Source organism: Parambassis ranga, chromosome 7 (assembly GCF_900634625.1).
Source record: "Parambassis ranga chromosome 7, fParRan2.1, whole genome shotgun sequence".
NCBI classification, from domain to species: Eukaryota; Metazoa; Chordata; class Actinopteri; family Ambassidae; genus Parambassis; species Parambassis ranga.
Window position 1 is genome coordinate 12,533,065 of NC_041028.1, and position 18,348 is coordinate 12,551,412.

At 39.9% G+C, this 18,348-nt stretch overlaps 1 protein-coding gene across 8 annotated transcripts in view; it reads left to right on the top strand.

The window, feature by feature from the left end:
* The window catches only part of cntn3a.1 (contactin 3a, tandem duplicate 1), a 65,032-nt gene extending 47,257 nt beyond the window's left edge, over positions 1-17,775 (top strand). For 3 of the 8 annotated variants that reach the window (XM_028410168.1, XM_028410166.1, XM_028410169.1), the window contains exons 12-23: positions 3,606-3,733; positions 6,218-6,393; positions 8,324-8,441; positions 9,598-9,756; positions 9,971-10,120; positions 10,614-10,684; positions 11,109-11,343; positions 11,927-12,042; positions 12,288-12,474; positions 13,388-13,500; positions 14,316-14,484; positions 14,975-16,264. In XM_028410168.1, coding sequence (XP_028265969.1) covers positions 3,606-3,733; positions 6,218-6,393; positions 8,324-8,441; positions 9,598-9,756; positions 9,971-10,120; positions 10,614-10,684; positions 11,109-11,343; positions 11,927-12,042; positions 12,288-12,474; positions 13,388-13,500; positions 14,316-14,484; positions 14,975-15,069 — 1,717 coding nt within the window. In that variant the 3' untranslated portion in view covers positions 15,070-16,264. Of the gene's footprint in view, positions 1-3,605; positions 3,734-6,217; positions 6,394-8,323; positions 8,442-9,597; positions 9,757-9,970; positions 10,121-10,613; positions 10,685-11,108; positions 11,344-11,926; positions 12,043-12,287; positions 12,475-13,387; positions 13,501-14,315; positions 14,485-14,974; positions 16,265-16,750; positions 16,799-17,010; positions 17,247-17,508 lie in introns of those variants that run through there. The other 5 variants (XR_003670987.1, XR_003670986.1, XR_003670983.1 and 2 more) reach the window with 5 other exon arrangements.
* Positions 17,776-18,348: the final 573 nt, after the last annotated feature.

An 18,348-nucleotide genomic window follows, 5' to 3' on the forward strand; every position in this document is an offset into this window, starting at 1 on the left:
AGCAATTTCACAACGGATGTAGGAAATAGCTCTCAGGAATATTACCTTTAGATTGAACCACCGTGTTTAAGATTGTTATGCTCAACTATATGCAAAGCCTTATCATGTAATGTGATCGATTTATGATCCTGCCACTAAAACAGCAGGAGCTTTACCACTTGTGTTGCCAAAAGAGATCATTAATGAATGAAATAAGCAGTGCTTGAGAATACTGCAGGTTCCAGGTAATATACTGACTTAATTATGCAATCTCTCTTAAGTGGTTGAAATAATGTTTTTCATTTACAGCCTTTTTAGCTTTTGTTACACCATGGAGAGATGGAGCAGGCTCTTAGATTACAGCCGGTAGCTCACTTTAACACTAAAGGTTGAGATAAAGAGCCTGCTTACACTATATCGCCCTGCACAGGCTTTAATGTAACCCACAAATTTGCCCAATACCTTAATTGGTGCAGGGTTTTGGCAGCTTTTGGAAAAATCAGAAGACAGATAGGCTTCCTTATGTCTTTATCTTACACCGTTCTTTTGTTGCTTTGGTGAGAAGCAAGCCTGACATAGGCTGCTGCACAGTTTAATGGCAAGCCTTATCCCTGTGACATCTCATATCCATAACTCTTTGTTATAGCCCATTACAAAGGAAGCCCTCAGTTCAGTTAGGAGAATATACCTCTGTCTCCACAGGGGGAATGAGCACCTTGGAAGGGGCTAATGCATTTTAATTCTCCTAGCCTTTAAAGCCATACAGGTCATTTTTGATCATTTCAGGAGGTCCATGCTGCCTTAAAGGGATATTTTAAAAAGCGGGGTTCAAGTTCTTCTTTTAAGCCAGTTATGTTTGAAACGCTGGCCTCACCCCATTATGCTATCATGTGCAGTTTAGAAGATAAGATGGGAGCTTTTTGAGTGAATTTGCAGGGCAGGGCATTTATCAATGTGGCGATTAATTCCCAAAGATACAACTGTGATCAGGAAATTGCTGAAAGGCAGCATCAACTACGGCGAAATGCAGTTTGATCCAATTGGCATGACCTTTGTGACTGAAGAAATGAACTGTAGAAGGATTTTCCACTGGCTTGCCTTTGTAACAGAGATGGAAATGTAGCATTTGCTGCTTCGCATCCATCAGAGTTTTCTTTGAAATGTACTCTTTTATTCAGAAATAGCACATAAATCTTCCTTTTGTTAGTTAAACTGTGGCATTAGTATGTAAGCGTAGCAACTGTTCCATATCGTGAAAAATTAATTCGGTCTTATGAGGCATAATGGGAATTACATGTTTGTAATAACTTAGATAATGCCAAGCCAAATTAATTATTAGTTCTACAAGCAGTAGCTGTCTTCTTATCACAGTGGAATTCTGTCTTAACAGTGTGATATTTTATTGATTCCTGCAGGGAATGTTGCTTTATGTCTGCCCCTTCTGGAGAGATCAGAGCTGGTGGACTCAGTGTTGACATCTCAGCAAGGCAGATTCAGTATGACAACTAAAGGATGGGTTGTGTAACAGCTTTCTTGTCCAGCTGTTATTATTTTTTTTAGTCTCTAAAGGAAGCACACGATTTTATTTTTTTTTTTCTCACTGATGATCAATAAGGTTGATTGACCTTTTATTTAGTTTGTTGTCTCCCATGAGAGAGGCTAAAACTGATTTTCTACCAGGCTGCAGACATGTTTATTTCTGTTGTAAAATGGTGCATTCTTTTATTTGGGGGGGGGGGCAATAGGGATTTACTGCTTACTTTGAGAAAGCCACGAATGTATACTCGCAGAACTTACGGAACATTTTTGGGTATTTTTACGCCGATTTTCTCTGAGACTATTCTGCAGAGGGCCTAAAACAGCTTCTCTACCATTGATTCTAATCAGGCAAAAGCTGAACACACCTACACAGCGCCCATCTACCCAGCCAAGTCCTGTATGAATTCATGAAGCTGCTGAAAAACATTCAGATTACACAACACATCAAGAGGAAGGGGTTCCCTAATCAGAACTGATGAAGGACCTCTAGGAAAAAGTCCCTGTTGTCTCTAGAGCCATGTGATAGATCACCTCCAGTAATTACAGAGATCAAAAGAGATAGAGCAAAGAAAATGTGTTTTCCAACCAGCGTCTATACCTTTATAACAGAAAAGACAAAGGGATAAAACCTGAACTGTGACACATTAAAACACATTGCATTAGTGATATGCAATAACACAGAAATATGAAATGAATGGTTGTGTTGCAGCATCTACACACTGATCACATAAATAAATGCCTTCAGCTTTTAATCTGAGCATCCTCTGCAGTGAATGGGCAGTTTTTTCACCGAAGCGGATGAATGCTTTTTTGGCATCATAACAGACTCTATTAATCAAAGCATTTATTTCATTGTTGTGTGCTTCAGACACCTGTGACCCTGTCTTTCATTCGACTTGTATAAAGTGTGTGGTTCTCCAAGGCTTGTGCAGATCTCACTAAACAAGTTCCCCGCTTAAGTGTTTTCTTCTTTCATCCTCTGTCCTTCAGATTACAAAAAAAAAATCACGGATGTTTCCTCACCAGTAATTTGTGCCCGTGTTTTGCTATTCAAGGCCTTGTTGACACTGACATGTTTTAAGAACTCAGTGCTCATGGAGCAAGCATGAACATTTAAGGTTTTGTTTTTCAACTCGAAAATTTGTCCCTTCATGTCACTCTTCCGCTTCTTTAAATACCGTACATTCACTTATTAGTCGTCAAAATGATGATTGATTTATTGGGATTCTACTTAAAGACACAAATAGCCACACTGATGATGTAGGGATATATGAGCAGAGAACTAAACAGGAACTAGGATAGGATAGATTCAAGCTAACTATCACTTTGTATTTGGGTTGTTAACTGGTGTGCTAGCAGCAGCACACTGCCAGATAAAATCTGTTTAGCATGACTGATGTCAGCAGCAGAAAAAAATAGACGTTAGTAATTTGGACTTGCTGGTAGAATCTGTCAAAGTGGTTTAACGACCTTTTATTAGCACTAAAACAGGCGGCCCTGCTGGTGAATTTTTAATGACATTTTGTAAGAATCAAATAGATTTAATTCAAAAAGAAATAACTGGGTTGGATCTTTTTTGGAAAAAATAATTAAATTATAAGGCTCCCAGTCCGATGTCGGCTACTGTCTCATGTACTTATCCTCTTCAGTTTTTAATTTTTATAGATGTTAGGTTTTTCAGATTTCAGGTTTTTATACATCAATAACTATGTTAATAGTTAATAGTTGAATAACTATATATTTTTAATATTGTCCTGACTGGGTCGGTCTTGCTACATTATTATTAAATGCTTATCACTCATCTGTGAAGCAGAGAAGTGTTTTACTGAATTAAATGCAAAGAGTACTGTATAAATAAAGATTGGTTGGTTGGTTGGTTGGTTGATTGATTTTTCAGGTTAGGTAGCTACAGATCTCTTTGCAGACCTGATCTTGATTTATCATATGACTCATCACTCACACTACCATCATGCAGTGTCACAGGGAGCCAATTAGAATTTGCTGACATCAAATACAAGCTAAGATTAAGAACATGTTTGTCTGGTGAAATTGCAGTTTTGAACATATAGTCTGGTTATCTCTTACAGAATCATGGTGTTGGACAATGGAAGCCTGAGGATTTCCAATGTTACTAAAATGGATGCTGGACTCTACACATGCGTAGCCAGGAATCAGTTTGGAGTAGCGAGCAGTGCCGGCAGCCTGCTGGTTAAAGGTAAGATATTATTTTCTCGACTTCAATGGTGCTAATTTGCAAATGGCAGCTGGATTTTGCTTGTTCACTTTCAGTTGCTACATCGGCAACAGCTGCTCTTACACGATACTACAGTCACAGCAGTGTTCCATTCATCAAGACAAATTTACATCAATTACATCAAAGTGTAGCTCAATACATAAAACTGTGCTTTTAGGACTAGCATTTGGGGATTGGTTATTTTTTGTTGTTGCAGGTTGTTTCCTCCAGCCTTTGTAATCAATGGCCCATTTGCTGTATGGTTGTTGGTATTTTAAAGGAAATGATCTGGCAGTCTGACTGTCTATTACTGCATTTAAATTATACACTAACCGTCACCGCACACCCAAGCAGCAAAACAAACCTAATCTTACCTGACAAATAAACCACAGCCCAATTAGCTGACTGACAGCGGCAGGAGAAAACGAGACACGAGGCTGCATGCATTCACATGCTGCAATGTTTAATTCATACTTTTTTTCCCTTTTTTTTCCCTTTTTTTTTGCACAGTGGCTCATAGCCATGCTCACTTTGTTTAAGATTTCAATCCATTTAAATCACACACTTCTGCAGTGCAAGGATTTTTCTAGGTCTTTCTAAAGAGCAGAGTCAACAACACTGTTCTATTAAAATGCCTTTTGGTGATTCCTCTTCACAAGTTTTTGAATTGCAAATTGGTTTATGGAGAAGGCCAATTTTGCTTTCTTTTTCCCTCCCCCACAGCCTCTTTACATGTTTAAATGAGCCTGTTACACAGACATACAGCGCCTTTATGTTTGCATCTGTAGTGGACTCATGCAGTTTTCACAATAAGGTATCACATGGGTACAATACATGTCTAAAAATATCATATATTGCATGTTTAATCTAGCCACTAATTCTGCTTTCTGCTTATTTAAAAACATCACTATTGATGAATGCTACAGTTAATTAATATTGATCTTAGTTATGAATGTATAATGAGACACCGTAAGACTGTGAATATAACTTTTAATATAGTAATATTCTGTTTGTATTGCAGAAAACAAACACCACTTTCAATGCAAAACATCTATTTATACAGTAACTTTTACTCAAGTAAAAACACATTAGTAAATAATGTGTGAATGTCAACAGTGATTGAGAGACTTTTCCTCGAGATCTGCAGCTTCTCCTCGCTGTCAGCCAGAAAATAGTTCTGTTACATTACCTGCTCTGCAACAACACAGCAGACAGACTCAATCAAAGACTAAACTATTTGAATGTAGTGAAGCATTTAGCAGGCGGAAGGTATTTTCTGAGAAGTTAGAAAAGAACAAAACCGACCTTAAAGATTGTTAGATTCATCATTCATCGTCACACAACACTTAATGAATGGAAATGATCTGTCAGGTGTGACCTGACAGATGATTACCTGACAAAAGTGTTTTCTTTTGATTGATTGATTGATTGACTGATGTTCCACTTCTTCCCCGATTATTTTGATTTGACTCCAGAATGCTGCATCCTTGGCTCAGAAACCCCCATGATGATTTAGAGGAAAGCATTAAACTCAGTCCAAACTGTCTCTGATAATACAATGAGCTCTTTGTGGTTGTTTGAATCCATACTGTCACTGTTTAGGTTTACAGGAGGCGAATTGTGATTCATAGAGCACGCTGCAGGGTGCGAGGGAGCCAATTTGTGTATTTCCTTACAGTCATACCAAGAAATGAGTGCGACAGCTTTGCGATCGGAAACAGAAAGTTCGGAGTTGCTCTCATTTTGCATCTGGTGCCAAACTTTCCTAAGACACACCTGGGATGCACTGCCATGACCAGTTGGCTCTCCTTAGGGGGGGTGCGAGATAAACAAGCTGGCTTGTTTTGACAGAGCTGAATATAGACCTTTACTCCCCCTGACATGCTGCATTGGCTTGCCTGTCCATTAGAGGCTTATGACATGCATGCATAATTCACAGTGGACTGGTATACAGGCCTCTCAGCCTTTGCGATGAATTCTCTACACCACGCCGCTGTTTGAATGAGACACCCAACTGAGACAACCAAAGATTATGTTGATGAGCACCACACTGCGGATGAAATGGGATGGCTTTTTGTCTCACACAAACAGAGCTAAATTATAGACTCAGAGCTGACCTGCCATAATGGAGCCGGAGTTTTTCTTTTCATTTGTTTATTTTTTTTTTGCTTCTTTACTGTTGTTCAGTGGTATGTCAGACCAAGCTCTGAATTATGAAACTCAAAGAGAAAGATGCTGTGTAAGGTTACCGGCAGACTCAAAAGTAATTTGTCTTGTTTGGTTAACATCACAGATAGAAATGGTTGTGGACATTATTTGTTTTTGAGCATGATATGTTTTTGCTATTATTTGTCAAAGATCAGGAAACATAAAGAAAGCGTAGAACTGAATGCAGCAGATTTTAGACAGCGCTAAAATCACTGCAGCATGTTATTCTTATTCTATATTGTTGATCTCTGTTTACAGAGGCAACTATAATCACCAGTCCAGCAGGTCATCTGGATGTGACTGTGGGTGAGAGCATTGTGCTGCCCTGTCAGGTATCACATGACCCATCGTTGGAACTCAAGTTCACCTGGTTCTTTAATGAGCAGCTCATCCACTTCGGAAGCCACGGGGCGTATTTTGAAAAAGTTGGTGGGGTAAGTGCATCTTTGCATACTCTGCCTTTATGGTACGACACTATGTAGAAGATGAAAGAAATCAGAAGACACTTTCTGACTCAAGTTGTTTGAACTCTTCATTATGGCAAAAGCACAGAATATATTATTTGAAGTGTCTGTCATAGGCTAAGAAACATTTCCTGTGATAAAAAAATAGTACTTCTATATCTTCTTGAATTTTGTATTTATTTTTTTTTCACTTGATGGCACTGCCTTTGATTTCACCACCTATAAAAGGATCCAGCATCTGAGGGCAGAGCCTTATGTTAATAGTCTACACGCCTTTTATTACAGATAAAATTCTATGCATATATAGCAGACTTAGACTTAAAGGAAAGCTGTTCCAGCTACTTTAAAATGAACATCTTTTGCTTCATTTCAGCGTCATCTTGCGAAGAGGAGTGAACAAAATATTGAGCCCTTGTTCTTGATTAATCATGCAGGTTTTATGTTTTTGACTGAACAGGAGGATGCTGTGTTTTCTTGTTGTTCTTGTTATTAACACCTCCTCCAAATGGAAAAAAAACAGCAACCAAGGAAGTTGTAATGCAATGCTCAGCCATGCATTACATGTGATCATCATCTTTTAATTAGGAAAGGCAATTATGAGGCTTCTAGATAACCACTTGTTTTGTTTTTTTTTTTTTTTGGTGTGATCATAAACAACAAGGAGAGCTTTATAGCAATGTGTCGTGCTGCATTTCATTTGAACATGTGCGGCAGAGGAGAAACAAGCGAGATATTAATTGAACTGAGTGGTTACATCAATGAATGCTCTTTGTGAACAGTGACATTACATCACTGCACACATCAGTACTGATAGTAAAGACAGTAAAGTTTCCACATACAGCTGCAGCGAGTCTTCAGTTTGTTCTGTTTTCTTAAGTGTTGCATTTCTGCCTTTGACACTATCAGTGGCAGCTCTGTTACTTACAGAGATGAAAAACACAATAAGTAAAGTTATCAGTGTTGAGTAGCTGCGGTGTTTGTGTCTAAATACCAGACAGTCATAAAATTAGACTTTTGTGTAAACATAAGGAGATGCTAGGTAGATAGATAGACAGGTAGATAGACTTTATTGACTCCACAAGAAAAAATAAACAAATATATATAAAGCAAGTGGTTAAGGCAGAGCTGCAGGTCTAGGAGATAAGATAATACACGATAAAGTTATGTACATACTAGTCAGTAATAAGGCAAAAGAATGGCAGTGGATACCATTTATTTGTGTATGAATACAAACAGTATGTACTGCAGGGGTCATATAATCAGTATAAAGCATGCAATGAATAAAGTGACAGTAGTGAAAATAAGATCTGATGTTATAGTTTATGATTTATTTTCAGCCAGCATTAACAGCTGTATAATAGAAGCAGAGGTGACATACTATACGTCCTTTCATTCTATGTGTAACAGGCACTGAACCATCTGAGCAGGCCAGTGTTGCAGGACTGGTAGGCAGGTTTCACAGAGTGACTGACTTGGAGCTGCAGAATGTTTATCTCCATAAATTGTCCCTGATTATACATCAAAGTGCCTGATCGAGCCTCATCCTATTTCACAGTTTCTTACTTTCAGAGATAAGACGTCAACTCAACATTAGCTCTAACTTTAAATTTCAGAGCTAATAATGCATTTGGCATTGAATGGGTGTCTGTGGAGTAAATGGAATCAGAGAGAGTAAAAGGGATACTGAAAGAAGCTTTTTATTTCATCACAAAGGTCTGTTCTCGTAGTGATGAGGGGAAAAAGCAGCACTCAGGCATTTGTTATGTTCATGGCCATCAAAAGAAATCACTGTGTGCACTTTTCTGTGCCTTTGTTTGGTTTTACAACCTTCAAAATTCGTTGAAATTAAAAAAAAAAAAAAACGTAAAACTTGTCTGTTTTTTACTGACTATACCAACAGCGGTCTGCAGGCGACATTATGATCCGAAACATTCAGCTGAGGCATGCTGGGAAATACACCTGTGCTGTTCAAACCAAGGTGGACAGTGTATCCATCGCCACCGATGTGGTCGTCAGAGGTGAGGATGTCACTTCCTTTGTTGAATTTTAGTCAGACCTGGTGTGACTTGATAGCAGATGAAATAGCCAACGTATCTATAGCAACCTGCTCTGCTAGGACCTTAAACAAATAGGAGATGAACGATCATGTATTTCTATTTTAACGTTATCAAAATATTATGGTGATTTGTTGGCCTCTGTACTTTGTATCTCTCACACAGACCAGAGTGAAAATGCTCCCCTCGTTATGTCAGCTTTGCCATTACATTTAGAAAGAGAATCTGTTTCACCATCTCTTTTTTCTGACTGCTGCTGAGGCAGATGTAGTTCAGATTATGATTGCAGCCATGAGGCGGTGGCAGCAGCCGTGGTCATGCCTGCGCTTTGTCTGTTCCGAGTCTGGCTGGGACACATTCATTTTTAATAGCAGTAACACTGACTGCATGGAGCTGCTGTGCGGTGATGGTTTAGCTGGCTGAGCATTGCATTGAAGCTACTCTATTCCTGAAGCTACGGGGTGCTTGTAACACATCTGTTATAAAAAAATAATGCAGATTGGAAAAGTAACAGCTGGACATTTCCGTAGCAACGCAGATTGAACCACGGGAGCCGCTGACAATAACCATATCGGGCCAAAACTTCAGTCACCACAGCCAGGCAAAGCAGCTGCAGCTGTGCTCATAACCAGCAGCTGTATGCTGTCAGAGATCAGCCTTTAAAATGACTCATGGGCCCTGAATGCATCATGCGACGTGTCACATCATCTGCTTTAACTGATACAACTGGACTAACATACTGCCTGTCTGTATAAATCACAAAAAATTGCACATTTTATAGAAAAAATAGAACAAATTCACAAGCATATGCACTGAGACAAACTTTCCTATTGCTACACTCACAATAAAACTGTAACACCTGCTAACTTGTCATTCACAAAACATAAAAAAAGTGAAATTAATTATAATTTAATCTAAAAGCTGAGGTCAGATGTTTAATATTATGCTCTGCAGCCTCAAAAAGCATCAGCGGCTGTTGTCCTATTACCCCCCCTCTGAAATCAGTTGATTACATCACGCTCTCCTACTCTGCATCTCCAGTCTGCCGCCTCTTGTCTTCATTAATCTCAACAGTATTTATCATTCAGTTGGAGTGAACTGTGACTCACTATCCTTCTAGGTCCTCCAGGCCCTCCTGTGGACTGTCAGGTCACTGAGATAACAGAGACCACAGTGTCTCTATCCTGGGGTCCTGGTATGGACAACCACAGCCCCATCATCTGCTACACCATTCAGGCCAGGACATCTTTCTCTCTGGGGTGGCAGGCCGTTACCACCGGTAGGCTGGCTTCATCTGACAGTCTGCGTGTCAGCTGTGTGAATGTTAAGTATACTGAGTAGATGAAAAGCAGCGAGTGGGCGTGACTGGTATCCTTCTTGTAGCACCCCACCCACACAAAATGACAGTAAATAACACATCATCAGCTTGGCTAACTTTCAGTGGCAGATCTTGCAGGGCTTTGATGAAAGGTTATTTCTGTGATGTGTTTCAGTTCCTGAGCTGCTTGGGGGGAAGCAGCTGTCATCCACTGTCATTGACTTGAGTCCCTGGGTAGAGTACGAGTTCAGAGTCTTGGCAACCAACAGCATAGGAACAGGAGAGCCCAGCAAGCCCTCCAAAAAGGCCCGCACTAAAGAAACACGTATGTATCAGAAGCTCATTACATTTTCTCTGCTGTCAAAAGCAACACAAATGGTTTTCAAATTATACACATTACAAGTTAAAAAAAACTATGAAGGCAATTAGATCCTTATTGTACATTTCAGAGAACTCTGAATCAGAGAAATGTACTTCCTCAAGGCGTGCAACACATGAATGAACCCACAACATTATTAATGCCAGGCACATTTATTCAGACAGCTTCAGCTCTTTGTGTCTGGAGTGGAAAACATCCTGTTTAGAGCACAGAACAGTACAGAAGAAAAAGATCATCAGGATCATCTGCCTCAAATTTACCTAAAGAAGATCAAAATGTTTTAGAGCAAGTTGACATTTCTCAGTTTTACTGAATCTCCTTCAAAGTGTGTGTTTTTCACCTCTTCAGAATGAGTTTGTAAGTCTTTAATTGGTGAATAACAAGTCCTGACAAACCATGTTTTCCTCACATTTTCCTCACACTTTGTTCAATCTTTTAGTTCCAAGGGTGACTACAGCAAGGGTGAATGGTGGTGGTGGAGGACGTTCAGAGCTGGTCATCACTTGGGAAGTAAGCATGCATTTACACATATGACACTTAGTTTGTGTTTGTTTGTGTTTTTGTTTGATTCTTTGGAGAATATTACATATTTGTTATATTTTTCGTTACTAATGCAAATACTTGAATGAGTAACAGTAAAGCAGAATTTACTTCACAGTTTGTGCTGTCTTAGTTTTGGTTTATTAAAATAAGTGGTTGGGGTTATGAAGAAAAAATCTCTTTCTGTTTAGATAATGTTAATTCTCCTCAGTATGAAACCACTTAAACCCGACAGAATGACAAGTTCATGCAAGTACAATAATGCCTTCAGCACTACTCCTCTAAGTGCCCTAATATGTGCAGGGCTGCATTTCTTTAAGGTATTAATATCTTCAGGATCAGTCATGCACGTCTCTCTTGAGTCACCCCTCTGAGTCATCTTGTACCTCCTTAGCCTGTTCCCGAGGAGCTGCAGAGTGGTCCAGGCTTTGGATATGTGGTGGCTTTCCGCCCACTCGGGGCGCAGGGCTGGATGCAGGCTGCCGTCACGTCTCCAGATGCTTCCAGATACGTCTTCAAGAATGAGAGCATCCCCCCTTTCTCCCCCTACCAAGTCAAAGTGGGGGTTTACAACAACAAGGGAGAAGGCCCCATTAGTCCAGTGACCACTATATACTCCGCAGAAGAAGGTGTGTATAACAACTGTAGGATGATATTGTATATTTAAGTGGCCAGTACTGATCCTTGTAAATAGCTCCTTTACACACATTTAGTCACAAAATCATACCTGTAGCCACCTGAAGGCTGTAGTGGCCTTTGCAGGTCTACAAAAAAAACAGAATAAAGTCTGTTAAATGTACCACTAAACAGCAACACAGTGCTACTAACAAAATAGTTAATTGTGTGTCAAAAATAATGTCAAAGTGTAAAAGCATAGCTCCAAGCTTCTGTTGTTCAGTTACAAACAGTAAAGGTGTTTAAAAACCTGAAATCAAAGCTGATGATGAACACGTTTGCAAACAAGATGGCCGCTGCAGTATTTGAGTGCGAACCTTCCTGGTGTGCAACACAGCTGCCTTATTTGTGTTGCATGCAAAACCACTAAGTAAATTTCACAACTTTTACTTCACACAATTTCCAATGAAACTCACTCACATAGTAGTACCAACAGATTAGACAGAGGTGCAGTATATTCATTAAGTCATACAATAGACGTGGGTGTAGTGACTCCATGTCTTCCATCCTCTCTTCACTATCTGATGTGCCTTACAGAGCCCAGCAGAGCTCCAGGGAGGCTGAGGGCAAGGAGTGTATCAGCATCCGAGGTAGAGGTCACCTGGAAGCCACTGGCCTGGAGCAACAACCGCAGACGCATCCTAGGCTACGAGGTCAAAACCACACATGCCCACACAATAACGCTGTGGACAGAACCAATCGCTAGTGGCATTATATTCATTTCCTTTTCATTGGATAACAGTGTGATGACCCTGTTTGTATTAATGACTGCATCATTATTCATTCAGTATAGGAGCCCCCTCCAGGTTTCATGCCCACAGTTGTACACTTACAGCTTGGAGTACTGCTAACCAAACTGAATGGTAACCTGTGTGTATTTTCATTTGTATTTTTTTAGTTGCAGTACTGGGGTGAGAAGGAAAAGCAGGATGCAGCCAGCGTGATCAGGACAGTGGGAAATAAAACTTCAGTGCTCATCAGGGATCTGGATGGGAGCAGTACCTATTACGTGTCCCTGCGGGCCTATAACAGCGCTGGAGTGGGTCCACAGAGCAGCATAGTCAATGTCACAACCAAGAAACCACGTAAGGCATCTACTTAAGAGATATTGACGGTGAATGACAGCATCCTTTTTTGTTCTGTTGTCCTTGTTTTACTTTTTATTTTCTGTTTGGCTGCAGGCGCATGGCCAACTTACACATAACCAATAATGACAGCAGCTTTCATCTCTTTCAGCTGAGATTTTCTACATTTGCACCAAAACATGACATGAAGTTGAACTGTTTTTCTTTGTAAACCTGCCCCTTTTTCATATGCATGTGTATTAACATCAGCTGTATATTATGTGTTCTGTCTTCTTAATGAACATGTTTATTTATTTCTTGGCATTTTACCAATATAAACAGTGTGAAACTAAGGGACATCACACTTTTTTAATTTATTGATATGGTAAATTGTTTTATGCAAATGCAAGTTTAATTTACAACACCGCACTGGGTTGATGCGACACAGAGGTCCAACAGGCGAAGGGTGAGACGTTTCCAGCTAAAGGGGGGAACCGCTCTCATATGTGTCTTCGATTTTTTTTTATGTATTTCTATGTTTATTATTTTATATTTGTGTAAATGTCTGTGCAACAGTGCTGATCAGAATGGTCTTCCCTAGAGCCAGTAATATTAAAGAAACAAACTTTTATATGGATGGGTAGCATTTTATAGGCTGATCATGTCATTTGTTATGTTTTAGTAAACATTTATGTTATACAGTATTTTATGTGATTTCATCATACTGTCAACTGCCAAACAGAGACAGATCGCTCTCTTTCACACACACACACACACACACAGCCTCTGCTCTCTGTTAGCAGTGAGCAGGATGATAAACAGATAATAAGAAGTCTCCTTCATGCTGAGTTGGTTCTGAACTGTTTATTGACCGGACAGCCTGTTGTTTTTCACCCTCCTCTTCCCTGTTGTCGTCCTCCTCTTCCTCCTCCAGCACCCAGTCAAGCTCCAGTCAAAATCATGTGGAACACTTCCAACTCCAAGGTCATCCTGAAGTGGGACCAAGTGCACGCCCTTGAGAATGAGTCAGAAGTCACAGGATATAAGGTACAAAAGACGAGACACCGGATTCACTGCAAGGCTGACAAGTGAATGGCTTTATAGATTGTAGCCCAGCAGAGATTGACGGGCTGTCACTTGGTCCGTTTACTCCATATGAGTACACACTTTGAGCTTATTTTTGTGAGCATGGAAGTATTACTGATAGAAGTCTCACAGTATTTTTAATATATGAACATCTCTTTCACAGTGTATGATGGTGCGTAGTAATTCAGTCTACACAAATGGTTCATTTTCTTAAATTTCTCTGTAATCTTAACACCCACAATGGATTTGGATGTGTTGCTCAGGGACTAATGGTTCCATTTGATTGATGGTCATCTTCCCACCTAGCTATAGCATCATCAAATACATATTTCAATGATTACTTCAGGCATTGTTAAGAATCTTTCCAAAGTGGCTTTTAAATCCGAAAAATGGGACATAATTTGCAGCCAACTAAACTAAAAATATGAAAGTCATCTGCAGTCATTGCACATTATTACCTCTACATTAAAAGCTCTCCTTCTAAAAGTGGAGCTTTATGTTAAAAAGCGCAGGTGCATTCACAGCCTGAGCTGCAGCTGAAGAAAACTCACACCTTTTATCTCACCTGCTGCCTCTCCTCTGGTCATCCAGCAGTCGTGTGCAGCACCACATTCAGCCTTGTTACTTTAAAAGACAGGCGGCTCATTTCATCTCACAAAGCTGGAACTCAAGACTCTTGTCACAGCATTAGCCATAAAACCTCTTCTATGATTCATTGTGTTTGGAGTAACTCCACGCCACACCACACACTGTTTCCATCCTTTGCGCTCCTGCAGGTGATGTACAGCCAAGACAAACACAGCCGTCCCAACGTGGTGGAGACCAACAACACCTCCTTGGAGTTGTCTCTGCCGGTGGATCAAGGCTACGTGATCCAGATAAAACCCTTCAGTGAGGGAGGGGAAGGCATCAGCAGCCGCCAGATAACCATCCCAAAGATATCAGGTGAGACAGTTCAGACAGAGCCGTGTCAAAATATACTGCACCACATCACAACCACGCACTGCAATAGGCTGATTAGTTGTTACTTCAGAAACTTTGTGAGCCTCCTAATGAGTTGATTTTCTCTTGCACGGTAGCTCGAAAAACTCAGATATGCATGGAAAAGTGTCAGTAGTGTGTTATTTGAGTGTGGATGTTTCCTTTGAATCAAACTACATCTGTTGCTGTTCCCACCTCAGTCTGTGTAGCTCTTTGAAAGCTGGGCTGTCCTCATTGCTGAGCGTGTTGTACTAGTGCCATCTATTGATACACTGTATGTGTGCACACAGCAGTTCTTTGCACTGAATGAATTTCTGCATTCCTGCATTATGGTCATTTAAATTTCTTGTCAAATTTCTCACTCGATGAAATTTACGAGGTGTTTCTAAATCACAGCATGCATTAAAACCACAAATCCAAATCCGCCTGCTGAGTTTTTATTTGTGTTTTTCAGGCTCCATAGCCATGGCAGGGGCGGCCCCGGAGGTCCTGGCATTTCCCTTGCTTAATCTTCCAGCCCTAATCCTCACAGCCAGAACGTTACTATGACAAACATCTGCATAAAACTGGCACTACAACCACTTATTAAGAGGAAAATCAGCAGGTCAGAGACAACAACAGGCTGACAGCCGCATTTCCACCTGCTCCCTTTCCCACCCAACTGTGTCTTTCCTCCTTATTCTACAGAAATCTCTTTGTGAGGAAGATGCTTTTCCTCCTCCACCTTTCTGTACTTACTGAAAGGAACTGGCTCTTTCAGAAGTTGCTTTTATGAAACTGAAAGGACGCCATGACTCGACTGCAGTCTCTTTGAAGATTTTTTTTTCTCTTCCTATTTCTAACCAGTGGATATTCTCATACGGTTTTCACCTTGGAGGCCACAATAGGATGTGCGTATGTTTTTTCTCTCTCTCTTTCTGTGCAGGTACTGTTAAACAGATGAATATGTACCTGTGGACTTTTCTTGGATAATGGATATAAAGATAACTGAGTGGAGGGAAGCTGAAGCACTCGGTGTTCAGGTGACTGAAGTTATATTAAAGCTTGATTCTAACAGGAGGTGGTTCAGACCATTTCCTTGCTCTGTCCTGAGCGTCTTTGGGAAACTTCCTGCACTGTCTAAAAAGGAAAAGAAACTGTTACTAATCCCTGCCTAAAAAACAACAGGGAGCTAAGCCTCATTGCTTTATGACAACCAGACGACCTTTCTAACTTTACCTGGATTTTATTCATGCTTTTACATCCGAACCTCAGAGTTGCCATTTGTAGACTGGAACCAAAGGTATGGGGCCAACCAAGTTCAGATCCACTTGTTGTATCATCGTGAGAAAATGCAGCGTGTCCACCCTCAGTACGGCTTTCATTGTAAACTGCAGACTTGTATTGATTAATCGATGTCTTACCTTCCTCCTTCATCCATGTGAGTGCATAACAAAGGCAAGCTGAGCAGAGTGAGCTGCATTGTTGTACACTGTATGTATGAAATCCTCAGGTCCCAAATGAGCCTTAAGTCTTATGATTATATTCCATAGTTATTATTCAAGAGGTTTATTTATTTTCCTTCTTTATCCACATTGTATTTTGGCTCACTATAAGTTATGTATACCTGACCTAACTGTATGCTTTGTTAAGATTTTTATTGATTTTTAGATCATATTTTTGGACGTGTTGGTCTCAGAGAGAGGCCCTTCTCTTATGTCCTTCATGATGAGCATTGTAATACAGTGAGTGGCAGTGATTACTGACTTTTCTAACATAGCTTACTACAAGGTAGGGGATGGTATTTTACTGTCAGTTGCTATTCGGCATGACACTGGTCAATGTATGTACCTATGTTGCTGCGAGTGTCTGAATGGATCAACCTGCTTTTAATAATAAACATAATGCCATTTCCTCATTTCTGCCTTTGGACTCACAGAGAGGTGTCGGCTTCTTCAAATCCAAATTATAACCAAAAAAAAACACACAAAAAAGTGCAATGATTACCTGTAAATCTGTATCTGTAAACAACAATCACCTCTCAGTGTAAGGATCTTCAAACATGAGTAGGAGGGCATCAAGGCTGGCTCTTGGGAAAGCATGAAAAATTAGTCATTAATGACCCACATCTGATTGACTAAACACCTAAACACAAGTATGAAACTAGCCTTGAATTTAAATTACTTTCCAGGTTCAAGCTTTGTTTATTTTTGATTAAGAGTGTGCACATGTAACAACCTGATTCTCTTAGGTTAATTTGCAACATCTTATATGCTTTTGAAACAACTTTCAGCAGAAGGTGAGCACTGCTGTTTCTTAGTTCTTCTTAGTGTTAATATGTAACTAATGTGAATCATGTAATTATGATTGAAAAATCCAATAGTTGTATTTAATTTACAAAACCCAATATTTACACACACAAATGTGCCATTATAAAAGATGCATGGTGTGTTACAGAGGTCACAGGAAGTCCCTTCTTATCATTTTTTCTCTCTTTATTCATTTTTGAAGGAATGCAAGTACAATGTACAGCAAAGACACCAAGCGATGAGAGCAGCAGAGCAGAAGAGATGAAGTTGCAGAGGAGGAGGAGGAGGAGAGCTCTGCACCTAGAGGACAGGGCTAGGTTTAAGGGTCAGCCAGAGGCCGTCCAATCAGACTCCGGCACCAGGTGTCTCAGCCACAGCCAAGTGTCTACGATTAATCACAGTCTGGTTATTACATGTCAGACTCCCATGAGCAAGGAGGTAAGTTTGACCTTACAGGTTGTTCCAAGGAAGATGTGGATAATTTTGCCCCCTTGGTTGACGGATGATAAGGATTTCAGCTGTGTATGCTTGATGCTGTTGCAAAGCTTGCTTCGCCTCTTTTAAGTAACTGGTGCCCCCTAGTGTCCGTCAAACCGATAACCATTAACTAACGCGATATCTTCACAATTCACCAAACAGCACCAAATATACAGTACAAAGTGTATGCATGGCTGCATCATTTTTTTTCTCCATCTTCCAGTTTGACAACCCACATCCATGACTAACCACCACCTTAAGGGATTTGAAACCAAAACCTGAAACACAACAGGAGTAACACTACACATGTGGACATTGACTGTAAGGTTTAGTGTCTGAAAGCCAAAGTTATACCTCAGGATACCCTCATAAACCAGACATGACAGTTCCTAATGTTGTTTTTCAATAACCAAATGACTTTTTTTTTTATATATAAAATATGACTTTTTGCAAAGAGACAGAAATGTTTGCAATGACACCATCATTAAAGGGACACATCACCATGCCAAGTTTATGCATTTGACTTTCTGGCACTTTTTTGTAATTAAAAGTTCGCTTGTTCATATAAAGTTAATTTCATACAAAACCAGTGTTTGTACAATTTCACTGCTACCTTAATTGGCACATTACATGTCTATGGCATTTCTCTAACATTCATGTATCAAATCACACACGGCTAAAAGCTCCTACTGAATATTTTATTCATTTATAACACTGTACTTTACATAAAAGAGTATTGGAACAGCTCTGATGCATAATACCATTTCAGCCATTACCTTAAAAGAGCAGCAAAAGACCACCACAGAAGAACGTGCGCTTGACACTTTATGTTCATTCACTGGCAAAATAAATATAAAATAGACTGGTGTATTGAGACGGTGTGTTGTCAGGAATAACAAAATAAATGTGTTGTGTACCTAAGATTGCCCACTTTCTCACTTCTAATTACCCTTTTTGTACATGTCATACTCAAGAAATTAATATTCAGCTTTTTCTGAATTAATTATACTCAATTGCAGTCCAATGATGCTACAAATCATCGTGCAAACCTCATCTCAAACAC